A 25,489-nucleotide genomic window follows, 5' to 3' on the forward strand; every position below is an offset into this window, starting at 1 on the left:
AATTTCAGCCAAAATGATAATGATGAATTAATGAGATATAAGATTTGCTTGTCACACTTGGTAGACATGTAGGTATTCATACTCTTTTCAGGATTTAAATCACTTTAATTGGCCAAACCTAATTAAATTTGCTTTTTTGAATAATTTAATTAATTTTAATTACTGAAAACATCTTACAAAATGCTTTTCATTACTATATTAACGCATAAGACTAAAGAATTTAATAAATTATCTTTTTATCCCATTATGAAAGAATGATGGGCAATATTATATTGCCTTTTTATTCAAAACGCCATTCTAAGGAAGGTTGAGGTGAAAGTATACACTCTGATGAAGGTTGATGTAAAAGTATAATATTTAGCCATTAAGTGCATAAATCAATCAGACTTAATCTATTGAAGCTTTTCACAAAACCGATAGTTAAATTGAAACGACTGTAATCAGTATAAAATTGTATAAGCCCATCGAAGGTTATTTATTAATAAAGATAATGAAGATAAAGAGCTATTGATCCATTTTCATGAACAGTCGACATTCATCGTCTTTTCCATCGGTCATGTTTTAGATAATTGAAAAAGCCATCTTGCATCTAAAATTCTGTTGTTATTTTCGTTCAATGAAAATCTAAAAATAAAAATTTTTCGTTGTACTCTGTCATTATTACCAATATTTCGATTATGGAAACTTATGTGTTGAATCTGAAGCCTATTTACTAGAATTTAAGAAAATTCAACGAAATATTTTCTGTATGAAAAATTTCATGTCTAAGAAATGTCTGTATGCATCGAATCAATTGTTACGAGGGTTATTTTGCCATATGTTATATAAAAGCAATAAAATAATACTGTATTGTATTCTGGCGGAACATAAAAATGGGATGTGATTTCTTAGATAAACTTCATTTTTTGAAACTGATTTATTATAATTTTGAACAGATCTTGCTCATAACTTTGAGCAGTTAGATGATGAATACTAAAGCGCTGCCCATTTTCCCTCTAAGCCAGCAAGAAAAACAATTTCATTACCAATAATATATTCAAAAAATATATTGAACAATTGTCCGATTAGACTGGATTTTGAATCGTTGATATCATCGAATGTGTTTTCAGAAAAATTATGCAGATGCAAATGTATCTTACACAATAATTAAGAAGGGCTTTCAATAACCAAAGAAAACTTCTTCATCGAAATATTCATATCTTTTTAATTTATTAAAAATATAGTTCCTGAAAAAGTTATATAAATTCAATTTAAAATTCTGAATAATTTTTATTTTGTGACACATTTTAGAAAAGCCATTTTCTTCAAAAATGAAAGGACAGACTTAGTGATTTCTTTCACGTGCATTCAATACACTTCTTTTTTAAAGATATTTTATGTATTTTTTATCTTAATTCTTTTCATTATTTCTCAAAAAATAATATGGTATTTATAAAAATCTCTCATTTTTGTGAAATGCATTTTATGATGACATCTCTTTAAGAATCTTTTTAAAAATTGATTGGGATGTCTATAAGACAACAGTGATCTTTAGAAGATAACTGTTTAACAAACTATCTTTTGTCACATTTTATCATTAACTAAATATTACAACAAAATAATGTCTAATTATATGCGTTCCTTTTAAAATAGTGTAAAAAACTAAACGCATAAGTGCACCTTTATTATTTTATGAAGTCCCTTCACACATATGTATCCAGTTGAATTTGTATGTTTTGTAACAACAAACAATTGCGAAGAATGAATATCTAAATAAAAAATGTATATATAAAGAAAATATATATTGAAAATAAATGCAAAGATACTTCTAGCGATAAAAATGCGATATATTTAAAAGAAAATTAAAATCATCATTGCCACTGATTGGATTTGTATAATAAACATACACTTTTATTGCATCTTTTCCATAGTTTTGTGAACTGAGGTTTTCACTTCACCAAATTTTACTCTTTCTATTTCGAAATAGATATTGCGGGAAAGGTAGAAATTATATTTTATTTTTGTTAAAGAAGGGAAAGTTTTATCAAATAATGCATTACTGTTAAAAGAATAAAACCCTAAGAAATTCACTGAAAAGACTAAATTTTGCTAAAGAAAGTGTATATTTATGGAAAAGAGAATATTTTGCTTTTTTAATAAAAATCTTCTGGGCACAATGCATATAAACATTGTGGGATGCGGATCGCATTTAGTTTATTTATTGAGCCAAAATTGATTTAATAAGAAACAACACAAACTGTTAACGAGCTCCGTATTTATGCACACCTGTACATATTTATCCATCTATAATCAATCAAAATTAACCTTTTCATAGAAAATTAATCTTCCTAAACATGGAATAACTGACTAAAAACGTTTATTTTATAAAACATTCTCATTTCAATATTTTTCATTGTAGTGTTAAAATATTCATTTGTATATATAACACATCTGAATATGAAATGGTTTCCATTTAAGGTTATTTTTGAAGTTTCATTGCTGAACCGCTCAAAACGATAAATGCCACTCCCAAACACTTTAAAATTACATTTTTGAACCGAATTTCCTACTCAAATATTGTAATTACAAACTTTATTTTGTTTTCTTGATATGAAAATAACGTATTCGATGTTAAGAAGTATTGTTGAGTTTAGGTAATACTTCTTTTTATACAAAATGTATCTTGAAATTGTGGTAAAAAGAAAAGGAAATATTATTTTTATTGCAGTACTTTCAAAACATATTGGTGTCTATAATTGTATGGGAACGTAGAACAAATTTTTGTTGATTATTTAAAAATAAGCCCAATGTATAAGTTGTACTAAATAACATATTAACATTTGTATATAGAATTTTTATATTTAATGTGTTTCATAAAATTTTATCAGTCAATTTTATAAAAAATATATTAAGCTATTAGCTAATAATTTTTATTGTCATAGTAAGTCGAACAATATTTTATGCAAATTTCTTTTTTTTTTATTTTATATGAATTTCTTATCGCGTCTCAGTTAAAATCCCATTGGAATGTTTCAAAAGGTAAGAACGAAGTCTAATTAACATTATTTCAATGCACAATTTCAATATGGCAATCAGGGCCACTTGGTTTGCAATTCTACGGTAATGACAACATTCAATTTCCGCTTCCTTTTTATTTAAATATTTTTTGAAAACAAAAGATTTGCCATAAAAAAATTTTAGCATGAGAAGTTAATGTTTAATTTTATAAAAAAACAATTTTTTGAATTAATATTTAATTTTGAAAAACTATAGAACTAATTAGATGCTTTTATGGAACTCTTGTATAAATTACTCTTATAAAATATTTTATAAAAAACAACTCAAAATTTATATCACTTTTTCAAAAATTCAGCTGGAGAAATTTGCCGATATATTTTTTTTAAGATACTAATCAAGTTCCAGTGAGCAACTGACATATGTCAGATTTAAATTTCAAGATGTGTCTTATTTAAATTTAGAAATTTATTGATGATAATACTTAACAATAGCGTAAAGAATTACATTCTTTAAAAAAACGGGTTTCCTTAAAAATAAAAATATCGCTTTTATTCTATAGATGAAGATAATTTTCTGGATTTTTTTTCATTATTTTTATTTAATGTTATCTTAATTTCAAAAATTTTATTTTTTATTGTACTCATCCTTTTGTTATTTTGTTACCCATTGTTATTAAATTGTAAATGTCATTGAATGTAAATTGAAAATTATCAATTTACATTCAAAATCTTTTTTAAAATAAATAAAATCAATTGATTTTTAAATTTCTTTTTACCACAATATCATGGCAAAAAACTAAGTCAGCAAAATTTATCAAATACAGTTTTAAGTTGCTCCTAATAACCAGCTAGACCATGAAATGAGCATAGCTGAAATATAAAGGCTTACTTATTTAAAGTTTTTTATTAATTATTAATGGATTACTTTGAAATATCAAGGTAAGTCAAGATTGGACTTAGAGCTTAATTCCGGAAGTCGACGCGCTTTCGACCGCGAGAATTAAATGATTGTAAACAAGATGGACCCGCTTCCAAGTCATTAGACAGGTAAGTCTTCTCTTTTATGATTTATTATAATTAAAATTCACTCTTAAAGTTATTTCTTGTGTCCTAAAGCTCCTTCTAGGTTCTGAAAATATAATTTTATTTCAGGACTGAGAGCTTTCCAAAAAGAAGAGACTCCCAAAAGGATTTCCATAGAGAATGGTATTTATCCTCTTCAAGCAGTCTTAATCTCAATTCCCAGATGAGAGCTGACCTTAAAGGAGACAATGAAGCTGTTAGTATGCCATTAAAAAGGAATTTTGTTTCGATGATTCTGTTTAGACAGCTTGTTATTTAATAAAAATATGAAAAGACCAAAATATTACGTCTTTTTATGTTAATAATTAATGAAGGAATACATGATTATTAATAAGATTTGTTTGCCGAAAGAATTTTTATCTTGAATAAACTTTTTATCTCATGAGCGTTTGATTAAATTTTATTTATTTATTTCTTAAGCAATTGTTATGTTATTTTAAAAATATGTGTCAATTTGATAAATGAAATAAAATTCTTGTTTGTATTTAAAACAGCAAATTTTTTCGATCATTTTGTTGTATATAAATCAGAATTTGTCGTTTATTTTAATTAAAAAACATGTCTTTACCATAGCAGGAAATGTTTGGTTATGAAAAGGTACTTTGCCATCATTATCACACAGAAAATTTTACATATTGATTATAGATTTTTTAAATTAATCGGTCAATATAAAAATAACTATATAAAAACTATTTTATATTCTTAAGAATTTCTAAAAATGCTTTAACTTGAATTAAAATAGTACGAGAGCGATGAAAAGATAAAAAGTATGCTTAATATTCCTCTTTTATTATTATTTTCTTCTTGTAATGTTTAAAAGATAGACTTTGATAGCATTTCTTTGATAAGGTCTCGTGAATTCTTAAACTTCAAGGTAGGTTAATCCTATCTGAGGTAGGTTTCACCCTTCTTTCAAAATTCAAATTTTAAATTTCATTTGTTCATTATTCTTTCCAAAAAACTTTAGTCTACGGCTAAATGTGACACAGATGCAGAAAAATTTCTAGGTATTTAAAATTTGAGTTTCATTTAGAAACGCCTGTTTTGGCACATATATAATACAACTAGAGTGAATTTTGGGATTTTTGGGTTTGTTTTCTTTCCTTACTCTTAAGTTTGATAGTACGAAATGATAATACTGCCTTTAAAATTCAAAATAAAAATTTATATTAAGAAATTGAAGGTTTCAGTGTACAAAAATTTGTAACTTAATTAAATTTTCTACCATAAATTAAAAGAAAAAAAAAGATAAAACATAAAATCCGAGATTAGAACCGTAAAAGTTTCAAGCATTATGATATAAGCGAAAAAAAACAAAACGTTAAATTTTTTAAATCTTTCCAACCTATTTTACATTACCAAATCAAAAGGATAAATAATTTTAAAAAAAAAAATTCGCTTCCATTCTTTCTTTCTAATATATTTTATCTGGAAAGAATTATTTTACATATTTTAAAATCTATGCACTATAAATAAATAATAGCAATAGTTTAAATTGGTAATCACGTTTAGTCTATAGTTTCAGGGATCTTTTTTTATATCATGAATTTAGGTGCAAAATATCAGTTCAAAAATCTCTTTAATATTTTAAAATTTAATAAAAACAATTTTAAACTCAAATAGCATCTCATTAAAATAAAATGATACATTTTATTACACTTAGTAAAAAGAACATACTGTCTAATAGAAAATTATCAGTATTTTGAATTTCCGAAATTATATTGTATTTTAAATAAATTGATTTTTAAAAGCACTTTCAATCCACAGAAAATTCTATACAGCCTTTAGCCACCTTGTAAACAAGATAAATTATGTTTACTATTTGCAGAAAAGTACTTTTTAATAGGGTGTAGTTTTTATGCATAATTAATAAATCCATTAATTCAAGCTCGATGTTTTCCTAAATTTTTAGGTATCTTTTTTTCTTGCATATTTAAGTTGTTTGGTAGACTAAACATCATTATTCGAATGAAATGGTGTAAAGATACTGTAATTGAACATTAATTATTTGTGTTCATTTCAAGGAAGTTAGTATCGAATAGTTACTTTTTCTGTCAGAAAAAAGAATAAAAATTGTTCCTGGAATTCCATTTAAATCGGATTTTTTTTTCCTATTGCATTAATGGTCAAAGCATTTTCTGTGGGATAAAGCATTAGTTCTTGAAGCAAAAAACATTTGGCCTTTGATCAAATAAAGCTGTGGTTTTAAACTGAGTTTATTTCGACCAAAAACATTCACAGACGATAATTTTTTCACTTTTCTGATATTTTAAGTCTGTTAAAATTAAGAAAATTCCTAAAATAGTTTTCTAAAGATTTTTGTCAAAAAGAATAGGAAAAAATTATAGAACTTAATAAATTCATTTACTTAAATGAATGTTTATGAATAAGTTATTCGTGAATTATTATAAATCTATTAATTATTAAGAATTAGACTTAAAATTATATAAAGTTGTTTCAGTCATTTATAAAATAATGATAGAATATTTCAATAATTTACCCAGATTCAATTAATTTTGTCTCAAAGAAGTAAGTGGCTATATTTAGCCAGACAGGTTTCATCATGGCAAAAAAAAAAAAAAAAAAAAAAAAAAAAAGGTCGTATTTGGCTGGGTTCCAAAATGGAGCTGCCAAGGTTCCAGCTGAGATTTAGCATATTTAAAGCGAAGAAAATAATACTTTTCGTCTTCCGATATATCTTTTAAGATTACGCAATGAGAAAATTTTGATACTTTCCAGTGCCATTCAAAAAGCAACTACATCATATTTCCGTCCTACTTGATTTTTTAATTTCTTCGTTCTTTAGTCTGATTATTTTTTTTCTATTTTTATTGATTAATGAATTCTAAACATAAAAAAGTAAGGAAATGAGAGTTAAAACGAAAATAAAAATATATAAACTAATGTCAGGGAGAGTTAATCAAATAGACCATTACTTGATACCGTTCCGTTAGAGAATTTGAAATTTATAAAATGGTTATTTTCTCGTTATTGAATGATTTGATATAGCATTAGGATCTGCATTTAAAAGAATAATAAAGGAAATTGCCGATACAAAATTTTAAATTAATTCACTCACAGCTTAATCCCATTAATTTCGTTGTAAATTATTCTATAAGAAATGTCTTTAAATCATCTTAAAATTCAAAATTTTATCATTTCAGTGATATGAATCTCACTTCAGCATTGCATTTCTTGCCATTAATTTAAAAAAATTAAACGCTTTGAAATTAATGTTAGTTTTTAACTACTTTACCATTATTTTTTAAAATTTCAGCTTTATTTTAGTCTATATCTTTTTATAGAGTTTCATTTGTCACAAAGTACTGATTTATCAATGTCTAATGTATACTGATTTGTCAATGTCTGTCGTTTAAACGGAGGAAAGAAAAGTAAAGAACTATTCAATTATTCTACCCCTATTTTTTAAATTTATCCTTCATTTCAATGCAGAGATTTTGGAAAACGGTTTTGCATATTATGATATTTTTTTACAACAGTAGGCTCTACGTTAAAAGTGTTATATATGAAAGCCTTTTAATCCTGAGTAACGCCGGGTCTATGAACAATGGACTATAAAAACCATGTTATAATCGTTATATCAAACAAATTATGCTGATTGTTATCTACATTTTTTCATTTTTCGAAGCAACATAAAAACTGAAAACAAATCTTTTTGTTGTTGTTGTATATGTCATATTGAGTGATCGCAAAATCGCAAGTTGTCTGTTTACAACAATTTTCCATTTATTTACCGCTATTCCTCATTTGTTTGCAACAGTGACTCACCGGTTTAATGCTTCCTATAAAAAAATTTGCGTTTTAAAACTTTTGCATCAATGTTTCTATGATTGAGAAAAATTAAGTCCGACTTAACATTTCGATGCTATTAAAAATTTTCCAGACATAAAAATATTTTTTCATTATTATATTTTACTTAACTTTTTATATATTCTCTTGTGAATTTTTTTAAAAAAATAATTCTAGTGAATTTATTTTTTAATAATTCTTATTAATTTATTTTTATATAAAAATACCATTTTTCGTTTCTTTAAGGAATTGACTTTGAAAACAAAATATATCGTGATTTATTGTTTCAAAAATTAAGAATAGTAGAAAATATATTTCAATTCTCATCTTTTTAAATTTTAATATATTTTGTCCTGATGATTCTAAAAGTAGATAACAGTTTTATTATATATTTTACATAACAAAGAAATAAATCATAATCAAAATTTCGAATTCGGTTTTTAGTCAAACATGATTGTTTATCGAATGAATCTATGTTTTCTTACGACTTTATAAATTGCACTTTATATAATTATCTATAAAATAATTCGATAAAGAGCAGGGAATCAAAGACAATTTTAAAATCTCTTTTCTCTGAGATTATATCAAGAATCAAATATTGATCATGATAAACATGAAATTGTTTTTCATTCATTCTTGGATCATTAAGAGTAAAAATAATATTTATTAAAATTGCTAATAGTAGATTATATTATATAATGATTTATTAAATTATATCTTGCTTTTCTTGATAATAGCATCTACATTACGATTGTAATTTGTTTGTGCTTGACTATTCTAATTTCCTTTTATTTTATAGTAATGATATTTTGTAGATAGCAGTATATCATATATTTAGAAAGTGGCAATACTTCCCTGATAGTAATACTGCTCTAATGAATAATAGTTAAAAATAATAAATGATATTGCTTTGTCGTAAATTTGAAAACATAGGGGATTTAAAAAACTTTTGGAAGGCATCTGTTCTACAAAAACAATAAAACAAAATTTTGTTTTTGAAAAAACAATTTTTATTTACCATTCTCATAAGAATCTCTACATTTCCCACATAATAATCAGACCCAAATTAACAACTACCACTTAATCAAAACAAAAGTAATTCAAAACGATTTGAAATGGCCATAATATAAAAAGGCAAAGCCCCAGACATTTATGTGTTTGCAACTTTCCATTTTGTCTCAGAATAGAAGATTTGTAATGTATAGGCATATGAGAGAAGCTTTTTAAAAAATATAAACCCACAAAGTTTCATAAAATGTAATTTTAAAAAAAAATTGTGATTTTTTTTCTTCTTAACAACCGTTAAGAGTTTCTCACGATAACAATCTGACCCCCACTAAGTCCCACCACTTAACCGACGCGAGGCCTGATCTGCTGATGGGGTACTTTTTTAGGAGGAGTATGTTCCCAATTAGGCAATTTGGTCATTTCACCGCTATGGGGATGCGACGTCCGTTTGTGCCACGCTTCTAGCACGTGGTTCTCCGCGGCCACGCGTACGTTAAGTGCTACACGTGCCTTAATGTGTCTGCTCTCCCGCCGGGCAAAACAGGACACCTGCTCCTGAGTGGTAAAGCGTTTAGAAAACAGTTAGCTCGTCGACTGGTAGTTTTATGCTTAGATTTCAGTAAGCATTATGTAACTCTGAAGTGACGTCTTTTTTATGTACTGATGTGATCGAGAGGGGATCACGCAAGGCTAAATCCATTTCAATTATTCCCTTCCTTTTTATCCACATTTCCTTTAAAGCACTTACCCAGGTAGATTTAAAATATAAGTAAATATTCAGGTTTTGCTTTTATGTAACTCGTTCTTAGAATTCTGACAGTTTTATGTGATCAGGAAATGACATTTATTTTTATATAATATAATGACACACATATAATAAATCCATTCAAATTATTTTTTATTTGTTAGTTTTTTGGTTTTATTGTCATTGTCGTTTTGCTCTCCCTCTCTGTAGTAGTAATAGCAGTTTTATAAAATCAAGAACACTTAAATATTTTTACGTCATTTTAAAGCTAAATTTTATTTACCTTCGAACGGTTAAGGAAAGGTATTTATTCTCATCTCATTACATAATCAGAAGTCGATAGCAAATTTCAAAAATCTATTCAAGTTCTTTTTTGAGTTGCAGCCATTATTATAGATATTTTTCTTCTCGGGAGAAATAATGGTAGTTTTATAAAACCAAGAACACTGAAACATCATTTAAGTCACTTTAATGCTCAGATTTTCTTTACCTTCAAACGGCTGAGAAAAGATATATCTTCTCATCCCATTACATAATCAGAAGTAGATAGCAAATCTCCAAATCTATTCAAGTTCTTTCTTGAATTGCTGCCATTATTGATACTTTTTCTCTCAGGAGAAGTAAAGGTAGTTTTATAAAACCAAGAACACTTAGATATCATCTACGGCGCCTCAATGCTCAGATGTTATTCACCTTTGGGTGCTTGGAAAAAATGTGTCTTTTCTCATCTGTTAACATGACCAGGAGATATCAATTCTTTATATCCATTCAAGTTATTTCCTTACTTTTGATCTAATAAATAACTTCTTGTTTATCTCATAACTCAGCCAGCATTATCACAAATATGAACATTTTTCGAAAATTCCATGGTATCATAGAACATTGAATACTGGAAAATCAATTTCGGCTGACGTTAACTAAAAGAAAAGTGTAAAAAAAGTTTAATCCGTCTCTAAATAATTTTTTCTTGGTCTGTGAATTTAAGCATTTGAGCATAAAACATGTTTGAACTCATTCAAAACGCCAGATTTTTTAAAGACATTGGATTCTTTGCACAATGGTGTACAATCCATATCCAATAAGTTAAAATAAATTTATTTTATTTTCATATAAATGCCAATATTTGGAACTGCAAATTTGATGAGAGTATAAATATTTTTTTAAGTATTTTTGAGTGATGTCGTCCAGACTTAATCCAGACTGCCAAAACTGCAGATATAAGATATTTGATGAAGAAAATGCTTCAAATATCTTAAATGAATCATTCATAAGCGATTAAATTTTATGCAGACGTTTTACGAGCATGAAATTTAATTGACTCTATGGATTATTTTTAGAGGTCACATATCTTAAATTTGGACAAAATAATAATAATAATTGATCAAATAACTTAATATTACAAATCACTCCAACTAATGGTTAACTTTGCGGCACAGTATATTTATATTAATAGGAATGCGATCTGATTAAACTACTTAATTATTCTTTTAAGTTATTATTATTCTTAATTCTAAATTATTTTCATTTTCTAGGTTTTCCTTAAATTCTTCGGGTCGCAATTATTGATATATAATACTATTTGGAGTTTTAAAAAGTGATGCAAATTGATTTCATTACGCACAAATAAATATAGATTATCTATACACTATTTGCTAAAATTGTTGTCAAAGGTATAAAGTACATGAAATTTATTTTTATTTTGGAATTATTGCTAATTTAATTTGCTTGACTTTTAATAATTAAAGAATTGTTTTTCATAAGTGAAGTCTCTATGCTTCGTATTAATTGGGCATAGAATTATGACACACTAAGTAATTCTTTGTCATACTCACAAACTATGGTTTATTACCAAACTACGGTTCATTTCCAAACTATGGTTCATTACCAAACTATGGTTCATTTCCAAACTATGGTTCATTACCAAACTATGGTTCATTTCCAAACTATGGTTCATTTCCAAACTATGGTTCATTACCAAACTATGGTTCATTTCCAAACTATGGTTCATTACCAAACTATGGTTCATTTCCAAACTATGGTTCATTACCAAACTATGGTTCATTACTTATGGTTCATTACGAAACTATGGTATATTACCATAATTTTAAATCGTGTAATTCGGTAACTATATGAAAATACTGCTGATGCAAGTTAATTGTCACTAATATATGAAAAATACTGATTTTTTATGTACACGTGTTTGTTTAGCAAGAACTTATTACAAACTTATATGGAAAAATCCTTCATGAAAGGATTTTTCCATATATGTTTGATGCATTGGTGTGCATTTTCTGAAAATTCTTTACACTAAGTACTAAATTACCTGTTAAAATGCAACTAACACAAAGAGGCTATCTCTGTATGTTAGTTAAGTTTTGTGATTTTGTATGAAGCAATAAACGTGGTAAAATAATGTTATGTTGATTCCATACAAATAATTGTTTTTCCATCCTTAAGCATATAAGCAAATGAGCCTTTTTTGCACTTTAAGTAAATAGGATAAGACGGAATTAATTATTGCTAGCAACTTTCTTTCATTTTGATATTAAGCTGCATCATATACTATGTTCAACATATCATAGAGAAGGTCGATCTTTGTAAATACTGTCGATGAGTAAATCCCGAACTCATAGAAATAATAAGAGAAAAAAACTGCTATTATCATGCTAACATTTGAAGCTTGGAATTAAGTAAAAGGGAAAATAATTAACCTGTTGTACTGATTCAAATTATCAAATAGCGCATACACATTGAAATCCTTGTTCTTCTCCACAAAAAAATTGTGCCACTGTTGATTACGAGTCAGATATATTTTAAGCAGTGATGTTCTTTTTGGCACTCTACTGTTTTTACAATATATTGCTAAAATTTTTCCCTTTTGTAACTTTGGTTTCCTGTTCCAAGACATTCTGAAAGGACAAAGTGGCTTGGTGGTAAGCTCTCTACTTCGGATTCTAAGCTCGGTTCATTCATAGATCTACTCAGTATATAGATCATGTGTCCGCTTAATCTGACACAAAGGATCAAAGGTACTTCTGCAAATATGGTGGAAGAAGTTCACTGAGTGGCACCAGCTGAAATATTTTCCCCGACATTCGACCACATTTGAAAAATACAAGTTCTGTTCCAAAATGAACTTCGAAATGCTTTCAAGTGCGACATTAATACAAGTTAACTAAATTAAGCCAAACAGACGTTTTTTGTTGCATTGCTGTTTTTTTACAAGTCCGTCCTGTCCAGTAGACAATTTGAGAGCTATATATTCAATCTTCTTTGGAAGATATTGTATTCATATTTAACACTTTTCATTAAACATTTTTACATCTTACGACTCATTAGCACTTCTGACGTACAAAAAACTTGGTTGCTATTTTCTGTTATAACCACGCTTTACTTCATTTATTGAAACCGAAATATCAGTTTTCTGAACTATTTACTTTCATTCTTTATCTCCAGTAATTATAAACATTATATTTATTTTGCTCACTTCAACGATTTTGTGTTTCTTGTATATTCCTCTTGCAGGTGGAATTTAAGAACATCGAAAGTCTTAATACCATAAGACGTTTCACCTACGATGATTTTCAGTTTTAAATTTCATATCATTAATTCTTTCATAGTATGATTTTAATAATAATATAATAAATTAAATCTTATGATCAATAACTGACATTTTTCAAAAATAATGATTGTTGTAAAGGGGAATTTAAGTTTCTTTTCTACTTGAGCTTATTAAAATAAGCTTAAAATGAACCCGGCTGATTGAAAAGTGCCAGATGATTTTCCAATTTATCCACATTGCTAAATGAAGGCGTTCTTAGCAATAAGCTAGATACTTCAATTTACAGTTTTATATATTATTATTTTTCGTATGGAGAGATTCATCGAATTATACTTCATTCTGAAACGCAAGAATCTAATTTGATAAAATAATTTTTTTAATAAATCACTAATTTATTTTACAGCTTTATCAAGCCTTTTCCGTTATCCGTTTATAAGTATTTTTTCTATATGACCGAGTATGAAATGCTAACCAATGAGAAAATAAAATGTAAAATGAACAGACCAAGGATGCAGAAAAGCTGAACGGTATTTTCTAAACTGTTCTCATTGTTTGATTTTGATGATTAGGAAAGGAATTAACTCTTTTACAGAAAGGAAGAACAAAAGGGTTTGAAAATCCTTTTGCCCTTATTTACAATATTTGCTGAAATTTTATGAAATCTTTCATGAAATTCTGCTCAAAATAAGTTATAGCAATAAATGACTTTTCATGTTTATTATGTCGCTTTTTCTGCATAAATGAATAGATTTTATAGATGAATGAATATATATTTTCTCTAATTTGGATAAATTTAATTTATTTTAATTTAATTTGTAAATTTATTTCAATCACTCATATTTATAAATGTCTTCAAATAGACAATTATTCTTATTTTGTTAAGTTTTTCTTTTTGTTGTTCTTTAAATAAGTAAATCAATTTATGCTTTTAACCGATATTTGAAAATAAACATAAAGGCGATTTAAAGTATATAATCCACTTATATATATATATATATATATATATATATATATATATATATATATATATATATATATATATATATATATATTATTTACATTTTTTTTACACGCATTTTAATTTACACTTGTCCGTCTTTGATAAGAGACAAGTGAGACTCCAATTATAATAATTCATTTAGCCTGAATATGGATATTATTTTATTATTTTAAAAGATAATATTACAAAACATTAAAAGGTGAAACTTCAAAGCTAACCACGATTAATTATTTTTTAATTCAACTTTCGCTTAAAAAACTATGTATATTTTTTAGGTAAAGGTATGAAATTTCGCAAATAAAAAAATAAGACGCAATATTTTAATGCATGATGCTTTTTTTGAAATTTATGTTTCTTCAAATAAAGTTTAATTCCATTTTATCTTGAATATAAAAGCAATTTATCACCAATTAAATTAAATATTTTAAAATTTAGGCTTATTCTTGAAAATTATAAATATTAAAATTAAGAATTATATTTCATCTTGAATATAAAAGAAATTTATCGCCAATTAAAGTATATCTTTTAAAACTTACACTTATTCCTGAAAATTAATCAATTAAAAATAAGAACTTTACTGCCATTGAACGAATTCGTGAGTTGAACTTATAAAATGAGTTCTTATTAGATATCTTTTCAGATATAAAGTTATTAGACTTCAATTTCGAATAAGATTATGTCTGTTAATAGCATCTATAAATGCTACGTTTAAAATTTCTCTTAAAAGAAAATTTCATTAACTTTAGTTGCAATTTCACTTATAAAGGGGAAATATTTACTATTTTAAATAGTAATTATGTTTAAATGCATTATTAATTAGTAATGCACATTAAGTTTCAAATATTTACTATAAATATGTATTTCTTTTGTGATTATCTCTCAAAGCGAAAACATTCATAATTTAATTTCACTCATTTATATCTAGAGCAATAAAATGCTTGAAAAATTATTTTCAATATCACAAAATTTAATTTATACAAAATAAAATTCATGTTTATGGAAATACAAATTTCGTGTAGGAAGCGTGTTTGAGAAACAGAATAATTCAATGTAACTGATAATAAAAATATAAATTTTAATTTGTTTTGATTACTTATATTAATCTGATTACTTGAATTCGCTTATTTTTTCTATTTACAATAATAAGATAATTTGCTCAAGATGGTATAGTTTCACTTTTGGTTCTTGTTCATTTAAAGTAAGCTGAAATGTCTGTTATATTGACGTATCAGCAGTGAATGTTGTAAAATATAAGTAACAGATTTGTTATGAGACTTAAAAATCTATCCAGCCAGTCAATTAGAAAAGAAATAAACACCCTATGTTTCAGTTCTATCATTAAGACTCTATCAATTTTTCCCTTTTATATGCACTATTAAGTGCTTTAATTTTTTTCGAAACTTACGAAATAATTGTAAACTAGCGTTTTAAAAATGCCTATTGTATTATAATTAATAGCCATGCTTTTAAAAGTAGTATCGGCATAACAAAAAAGTTTTTTTTTTTTTAAAGTTATCAAATCTATGCATTTGATATTTTTCCCAAGAGCAAAACGAAGAAATGTTATATGACAATACAGCGTTTAAGATAACGAAATCTACAAAAAAAAAATATAATCTACAATAAAGGATCAAAATATAATGAAACTTTTTTAATTAAATGGTATCGAAAGATACAATTAATGAATAAAAATCTTTAGCATTTTAGTGAATGTAATCATAAAAAAATTCATTGCTACGTAAATGTATAATGGATTAATATATTGTACTAAAATAATCCCAATTTAGAAAAATCAAGATCATATTTCAAAAAATAATACAAAGATTAGTCAAAGGAAGATTGAAATTGGGAATCGATAATCGCGAATAAGGTTAACCTTGAAAAGGTAATTTTAATCAATCTGAGAGGAGAACTCATTTGCTGAAAAACTCAACTCATTTGATACTTTTCGCCTTATTCTTCCTTTTTCTTCTCTTTGTAATCATTATTATATTTGATGGATTCTATTCAAGACTCTGCGTCAATCTGGTGCAAGTCTTCAGTAGAAAGGACATCGTTAAAGAGCAAATATATATCTTTTGAATAAAAGTTCTTAATGCTGTCCTAATATCAAACAGTGCTTTTAAGTTTTTTAGCTGTAAATCCCTTTTTCTATGTATTGTATAAAATTAACCGCTATAGTAAAGTATGAAATATTTTGCTTACAACAACGATTAGTTAAAACAAATATTTCTTTCTCTAAGAGATATTAGAAAATACATTTCCTTTTTCAAATAGAACGAGTCTTATTCTGATGTCTCCACAAAGTTGTTGCATAAAATTTAGAATGTTTTCAAAGTTCTATGTCAAATTATATTACTTTTTGTTATATTTTTAAATCGCTTAATTTTTTTGTAATAAATTAAAGACGTATTGAAGTTTGAATACCAAATGAAGTTATTAGCAATTTTTATTGTTCTCTGTTTATCCCTTTTGGAAGCTTAAGCACTTTATTTGAGCTAAATCAGTGAGAATCTGACAATATTCATAGAATTAATAATTAGCGTTGAAACTTATAGATTTAAATACTTTCCGAAATTTTCAACATATTTGACATAGAAAATATATCTAGGTATATATTTTCTGATGTAACTTTTTAAAATTGTTTGAAAAATAATTATTTTCATAATATAATATATTAATGGAAAATCGGAATTTGCCATTATTTCTGAACAAATATCATACTAAAGTGAAAAACGCCAAAATAAATGGTATAACTGTTTAGGTACTATATATCTTATGAAAAAAGCTATACAAATATTTAACTACTTATATAATTCATGTTAAAATTAAGAACGGATTTTAAACAACTGTGATTAGACGCTATCATATAAAAACCTGTAAAAATTATTAGCTTCTAAAGATGTATTGAAAAAGAAATTTATCATAATTTATCTTTCAGGGGACTTTTTGAAGCACCAAATGAATATGCCACCATTTAAATAGGGTTTATTTTTGTTGTAATTTTTTTAAAAAAACGATTGCTTTTATATAAAATTAAAATTTGAAAAAAATTGTATTAAGTAAATATTTTTTATTCTATGTTTTTATGTATTCATCTCTAATTTTACAATTTATTTAAATAAATAATAAAAAAGTTCATTGCATTTTAAATTTAATAAAAATTTTCACTTAGACATCTAGAATCATGTGAAACGTCAAAATATTTGCAGTGCTATTTTGCAACTAAGTTTCCTATTATTTGAATTATTAAATTATTATTAATTATTATTTTATTTCATTTTATAAGATTTCTTTAAAAAAATAGCTCATAACGTCAAGAGGTAGTTAATAAATGAGACAATGTGATGATTTATTAAGATGTGAATACTTTATTGAAGGGAATATTTCTTTGTATATATTTTATGTAATTTTTAATATGCTTATTGACTTTTCTCTTGTTTCGAAGCTTATAAAAGTACGCATTCAAAAGATATTTTTCACTTTCCAATATTATTTTTTTTCTAGGAGCAAATTTACATTATTATATTAAATGTGAAAATATATTTAAGAAACATCTTTCTCCCGCACTTCAACAAAGTAAATTCAGAACAATTTGCAATTCACAACCAATTTGCAAATATAATGATTACTGAGGAATAGCTGAAACTTCGTATTATATTTATATAAAGTAATAAAATTTGATTTTCTTTTGAATTTAATAAAAAAAATTCATAGAAAGCATAAATTTTTAGTGTTTACGTTTCAATAATAATAATTTTGTACTTTTTAATATACGTAATTTTTTAGAAACAATTAATTATAAGTTCTCTTTGTAGTTATGAAACATTAATAATATATCGCTTACTTTTGAATCTCTTATAAAGGAAGAATAAAATATATTTCAATTTATTTTTGGAATTAATAAAGATATGAATTGAACTAGATAATCCGAAACGTTCCTAATTTTTAGCGATTACTTTTTGCTTTGTAAATCTCATGTAAAAAAGAGGAAATAATAAAACACCTTATTAGATCCATTTCAGCTTTGTAAATTAATGATTAGTGAAAAAATTATATATTTTTGATTATAAAAATCGACATCCAGAATTCAAATTCAGGTAAATATGACTAAATACGGCTCATCCTTTTTTTTAGCACTGAAACACATTTTGAATGAAGCTTCGTCTTTTTCTGTCGCTATTACAAAGTATAAGCGACATCTGGAATTCAAACTCTGATGTGTGTAACAGCTCATCCTGTTTTCTAAACATTTGAACAGCGTTAAATAATAATTCCTCCTTTCTTATCACTTCCGAAAATTTGTAAGCTGACAACTATCAATTTAGCTCTTTGCATTATCATCATAAACTTTTTTAAATATATCTTTACTTTAAACCTTAGCACTGTTCTGCGATTGCTAATACAAAAATCATGTCCAGTGGTTGATTACATATTGAAAATGTAATGATTGCGCGTCTCATGCTTTGCTTCTCATACACAATACGATGTAACTGCACATTGATTGATGACTACAAATTAGACCGATTTAGAAAATCAGTATCACTGCACTCAATCGATTTGTTGTTTACTCTCAAAGTTTGCGGTTAAGTCCGAAACATTCACAAGGTCAGCGCTCCATTTTAGCATTGTACTTGGTACAGCGTGTGACAGACCAAGTTTTATTCAACATATCACGAATGAAGAATTGATCACTATTTGTACGTTTGCATAGTAAACATAATTTGTGTAAGGTCATGTTTTGGGAAACGAGAATTGATGGTTTGATTGGAGATGGTAATCTTTAAATGGATTGATATAATGGATTTGATTAGAACTACATTAAGCTAAATTTCAAAAGCAAAATAATGCATTTTATATTTAAAGTTCATAGTTATATATTGACTACTTAAGGGTAGGTGTAGAGTGACGAAATTATTGAAATATAAGGAAACTCATTTCATTCTATATATTGTTATCCTTTCGAATAATACATATTCATCAGAAAAAAAAAATCGGAAACTAAAAATTTGCTCAATATACTACAGAATAAATTTTATGAAAAATTATAAGTTCGTTCTATATTAAACAAGGACCTTAGATGAGTTTCATATGAAGCAAATTTGAGAGGCTTATTTTATCCTAACATATATAAGATTTTATCTTAACATATATAAGTTTCACTGCCATACTGTATTGAATTTGTAAATGTTTGAACTTTAACTAAATGTTTGAATATCAGTTAAAAAATTTGATAAAAATTTGCAACAAGAAAACTACCTACACACAATAGTTTCAAATTTACCTTTTTATGATACTTATTATAACATAAAGTACATGATTATTTAAGAAAGTGTTTTAAAGATATCATCTTTCTGTAACAAATTGTTTTAAATAGAGTAATAAATGTTTGATCCATAAGATAATGATGATAATATTTCATTACTGTATCATATACAATATCCTTCATTTTTTTTATAAAATGTAGAATTTCATTGAAATTCTAATTATAATATTCTATTTACTAAGCACCATCACTGGGAAGTATGTAAAACTGCCTTTATAGAATAATCACAATGCAAATACATCTCCCAGGGGGGCATCTCAGATATGAAGATGATAAGTTTCTGGTATAGTAATTGGTTCTCACCACCATGGTGGATGTAGAAATAATGTGAAATCATATACTCCCTATAGATGACGGAACATACCTCCTACGGGAGGGGTTGTACCGTATTCTGTGACGGCCCTTAGATATCTACCATAATTTCCACCTATGATGTAGCGGCATTCTAATCATTGAAATTCTCTGTGTGGTTTGTGGCTGTTTCGAGTAGCCACTTGTTGTTACTCTGAAAAGACAGATTACTGGAAGGAAATAACTCTTTTTAAAAGTAAAATTTAAGGAATAATTAATCATATATGTTAAAGGGAAAAACAAAAAAAAAATCCATATTTGGAAAAATTTGTAGAACTTCATAAAAATTAGTTATTTACACATTATGAGAGGATAATGCTTAAAATTGAAAGCTTTGATCAAAATATATTTGATTATATAGCTGATCTTGTTTTAAATTTTGAAATATTGCAAAGTAATTCAGTTAAGAATATATACTCGTTTGCAGAAATGAAGTTATTTAACACGATGACTGATAAAAATAAGAATAGCTCCATGGAAAGCGTTTGGTTATTTGAAATAGAATTCAGTTCCATTTAGGATTTGTACAGAAAAATCAAAATTAACTCATACATAAATACGTTTATTATAACATGTATAAGTTAAATATTGTTCTAAATTGGTTGTCAGAAAATATTTCTTTTTTACTACCATATTAATTTATAGGGTAAAATACTATAGTTAGAGGAAGCACAATTGAAAGCGCTATGTTATATCTAGGGATGAAATAACCATAGATAATACCATATGACTATATATTAGTTTATATTGTCCATTTTAATATTAAATAAGAACGTTTAAGACAAGAAACATAATCAAACTACCAGTTTCTGAATGGAAAACCTAATACTATAAATGTCAATTTTTCATAATTTTTCCTTTTCCATAACGAAACATAAATTTTGAGGAATATTGTAAGAACCTTTTTATATTTTATAATTACAAAAGGAATAAAACTGTAATAATTTCTCAACAAGGTAAATAAAATAAAAATTTCTTGAATAATTTTAAGATAAATCAACTTCAAAAGTATTGATTAATAAATGTATTCGCAATTGTATGCGTACTATAAACTTTTTAAAATGAAAATGTGTTGAACTGGTTTCATAAAACTAGTATTCATCCAAAAAATAATCCTTAGTTAATCTAATTTCACAGCTATCATAAACTGATTGAGTAATTCCCTTGAAATTTGAAGGAAAAGAAGCAATAATTATAATTTACCAAAGTAATTTCATTTTGCATAAAAATTAATAGAAAAATTTTACGTATTTTTATTGATTTTTCACAGATTGTCAAGCAAAATCTTTAAGGAAAACTCGGAGTAATTCTTCTTTTTCTTTTCAATAGGGAAACCTCTTCCCCGCCTTCGACGACGGTCTCGTCGGTCGGCCGGATGGCTTGACGATGGACATAGGGAAGCATGGTCCTACCGGTGGCCCTAGTCTGCACATAAAGCATGACATGATGTACGCTCACCATCCCGGCATGGGTCCTGGTCATGCGGCGGCCAACACAAGACCCCACCACAGTCAGATGGTCCATTCCGGGATGGACGCCATGGACTTGTTGGACCCTATTTGTCCTTCCTCTCTTCCTCCACTTTCCATGCCCACAGAGAGCAGTGCCGTCAGTTCTCACCCACAGCTGCATGGACCCATCTATTCACACGGTATGAACACCATGATGGCCACTCACCATCACCCTCTGGCACCACATCCTTCCATGGGCATGCACGATGCAGACACCGATCCCAGAGAGCTGGAAGCTTTCGCCGAGAGATTCAAACAGCGACGCATCAAACTTGGCGTGACGCAGGCTGACGTCGGCAAGGCTCTCGCAAATCTCAAGCTACCCGGTGTCGGTTCCCTGTCCCAGAGCACCATCTGTAGGTTTGAATCCCTTACCCTGTCCCATAATAACATGGTGGCCCTTAAACCCATCCTACAAGCCTGGCTTGAAGCAGCTGAGGCACAGGCCAAGAACAAGAGAAGAGAACCTGACGGTCCAAGCGTGCTGCCTAGCGGCGAGAAAAAAAGAAAGCGAACGTCCATAGCAGCTCCAGAAAAGCGATCCTTAGAAGCTTATTTCGCTGTGCAACCCAGACCTTCAGGGGAGAAAATAGCTGCCATAGCCGAAAAATTAGACCTCAAGAAAAACGTGGTGAGAGTGTGGTTCTGTAATCAAAGGCAGAAACAGAAACGAATGAAGTACTCCGCTCAGCAACATTAGCATCATAGCAAATTTGTACTTTTGCATGTGAACTGATTTGTAACCTTCAATGGAAAAGAGTCAATGTGCTGATTCGTAGAGTGGATCTGATCCAGTTACGGAGCGGGCCGGGTTGAGTTTCACATTTTGCGAGCTCTTCGCGAACTTCCACGTGATTTTCACATGTTATCATATATAATAATCAATTCTCACAGTTCATGTCCAAAGTAGATACATCGTTGTAAATTAAAATACAAGCTTAGAACAACTTGAAAAAATCTTTATAGTTTTCTAGGGCATGTCTGTTTTTTAACTCATTTTTTTTTCCTTCTGCCATCCAGATCTTGCTAAGCTCATGCAATTGTAAGATATCAAACAAAATGAAAATATTTCAGTAATCTGACCTTCAATTTTAGGCGTGCCCGATTATGTAAAATTAAAATTAATTTGCTAAGTTTTCAGATTATCTCAACAAATTGTGACTACATCCTTGTAGTTGACGAGTATATATATACATATATATAGCTAATATCATCTTGTATTATAGTTTAACATGAATCTCTTGCTCACTTTTCCATTCAAATGCGGAAAGTTGCTGATATGATTTCCTATTTTATACAACAGAAGCGTAGGCAGCATTGAGAATAATGTGCAAGGTGCACTCTCAAAGCTAACTGAATGTAAAAAAATATACATTTTTGGATAAAAAGAAATCATTAATGTATATCTTTCTTATTTAATAGTTTATTGCTAAGCTGAAAAGGGATGGATTTAGCATCGATTACATTTCTGCAGCTGTATCCTATTCTTATGACTTTAATTATTAATTTAAACTTCAGTGTAGGGTGATATTTGACCTACTCCTACAAATTTACATATTAATGTAAACTTCGATATATAATTAGCTTTGACCTTCTCGCATATGTTTGCATGATAATTTGAACTTTAATATAGGTTAATATTTAAAATTAAATGGAGAAAAATATTTTAATATTATCAGAATTTTTCTAATCCCTTCAAAATTATCTATAGCATGTAAAATAAACTTTTCACTTTATTTTATTTTATTTATTTCATTCCACAGTGAAAGTTTCTAAGCAAAGTAGTCCTAATTTGTTTAATTGGATCTCTAATCTCTACTGGTTTATCAATAACATGAACTTTATTATTATTCTAACTGTAATTTTATTATTATTCTAACGTGCCATTTTATTATTAACGTAATTTTCAGAACTTTTAAAGCTGCTTAAAAACAGGTTCGGCCTCTATCCATTCCAGTGCTATTAAAACAGTTCCACATTCAATAAGATACTGGATTTTAAAGAAAAGTGTCATAAAGGTTCACTGCTGTGCGTTTTTTAAAGGAAATTATGTAAACTGTGAGAAAGTCATTTAATAACTTGATGTAAATGTCGCGGAATATTGTACAACTGTGTTTGCGGAATTGATTTGTTTTATTAAAGGTTTGATGTATATAGTATTTGAATTGTACATACTCGGGTCCAATACAATAATAATATGAATATTACTTCACTATTGTGTATTTTGTCTTCTGCTTCTTTTATTTGTATGTTTAGTTAATGATAACGAGTACCTGTTAGTAGAAATTAACTATTTTAATCAACCATTTTCATCTACAAATATTGATAAACAGTTATTCTTTAAAATAACAAGAAAAATTCATGGTGTCTATTGTTTATGAATTTCTGTTATGGAAAAATGATATTTGAGAAATATTTTGTGTTTTTGAAGTTAATTGTAACCCTATAAATCTTTTCACGCGTTTCTAACATTTGATTTTAGTAACAAAATTCTGCATGCCAGTTTTATTAATAAAAGTGAGACATTATAAGACAACAGTTCAATGATTGATAATGATTAATTGAATACATGAAATTAATAATCGTTTAATTATTTTATTGAGAATAGGGGAATAAACATAATCTTAGACTTCAACAAACAATCTTGCAATTTTTTTTTTCAGAATTTTAGAATCTGTTTGCAAGATTTTCAAAGAATGTTGCAATTCCTTTCATGAACATATTAAATTCAGGACTAAAATTTTAAGAAATTGTGAAAATCAAATCAAAATCTATAAAGATTTTTCTACAAAATATCTTCCACAATTTCTTCCTTTTAAGTATTACTAAAAGGCTTTAAAATCTATTCAAGAAGACATTAAACAAAAAATGACTGAAATAAATAATTAGTATGAACGAAAAGTTCACAAATCGATTTCTTGCAGTTGCAGCTGAGTTAATATACAAGTTTTGAAACTTTCTTTTGATTAAAAATGAAATGACATTTCACAAAAAATATTTAATGTGAGTAAAAAATGTTCGAAATTTTGAACATGAAAATTCAGTTTCAAATATATATTTCAACAATTTTGCAATATTACATTATTTTGTACAGTTAAAAAAATTAAGGAAAAATGGTGACAATAAATATAACAGTTATGTTAATACATTGCTCTAAAAGCAAAAAAGCTTGATCTCAAACAATTTTTTTCTATATAGAATTTTTTATATCAAATTGGAGGTTTTGTTTCATTGATTCTCAAATTAAAAGTGAAGTATGGGAGTTAATTTTTAAGAATTTGTTCATTTTTTTTTTTTTTTTTTTTTTTTTTTTTTTTTTTTTTGTAATTTGGGCAATGCTTTGATAATCTTGAAAAATAAAATCTTCGAAATACCTTAAAATAATTCGTATTTAATCTTATGTTTATCAATATATTTAATAAATTTTTGTAAAAATATTTAATAAAACTTCTTGATTTAAATCATAATCAAATAATTCTCAAATACTTACTGATTTCACCTGCTCCTACTTTTCCTTAAATTATTAATCTTTGTAGTGTCAGAAATAATTAATGTTATGATATTCATCCTTGATGAGCACTTCTTGTTGTATTATAAAAAACATTCAAAGGGAAAAACAGTTAAATCAAATACTAATGAAACTACGATAAAGCAACTAAATTAATCAACATCTGAAATAAAAAAAAATGTAGTTGACGTATAAGAAATAGTTTTATTTCTCAATCAATCTCATAAATATATTATGACCCGCTAAGACTCCTGTAAAACCAGAAATACTTTTTCTGTTTATAACTGTAAAATAATAGCTGCTCTATTTCGATAGTGACTGTTTTTTTGTGTTTGTGATATCAAACAGCCAACGACTAAATCAAAACAATGGAAATCACGTTAGCGTACACTTGATACTTGTCCCATTGCGAACCTTTAACCAAAACCGAGTGTTATACACCGAAAGAAACATCAACACGCTCGAATCACAATTTTTTTCAAACCACTCCATCGTTTCGATTCCTCCTCGGCGGTATTATAATTTAATTAACAGATCTTCACTCGCTAATCAGAATCTATGCAACTTGAAGGATTTGTACTCGTATAAG

General features: G+C 27.1%; 1 protein-coding gene across 3 annotated transcripts in view; it reads left to right on the forward strand.

The window, feature by feature from the left end:
• LOC129960467 (inhibitory POU protein-like) overlaps window positions 1-23,043 on the forward strand; it is a 76,202-nt gene extending 53,159 nt beyond the window's left edge. For 2 of the 3 annotated variants that reach the window (XM_056073923.1, XM_056073925.1), the window contains one exon: window positions 21,211-23,043. In XM_056073923.1, the coding sequence (XP_055929898.1) occupies window positions 21,211-22,092 (882 nt within the window). In that variant the 3' untranslated portion in view covers window positions 22,093-23,043. Of the gene's footprint in view, window positions 1-4,148; window positions 4,276-21,210 lie in introns of all 3 variants that reach the window. The other variant, XM_056073924.1, reaches the window with a different exon arrangement.
• Window positions 23,044-25,489: the final 2,446 nt, after the last annotated feature.

Source organism: Argiope bruennichi, chromosome X2 (assembly GCF_947563725.1).
Source record: "Argiope bruennichi chromosome X2, qqArgBrue1.1, whole genome shotgun sequence".
Classification (NCBI taxonomy): domain Eukaryota; kingdom Metazoa; phylum Arthropoda; class Arachnida; order Araneae; family Araneidae; genus Argiope; species Argiope bruennichi.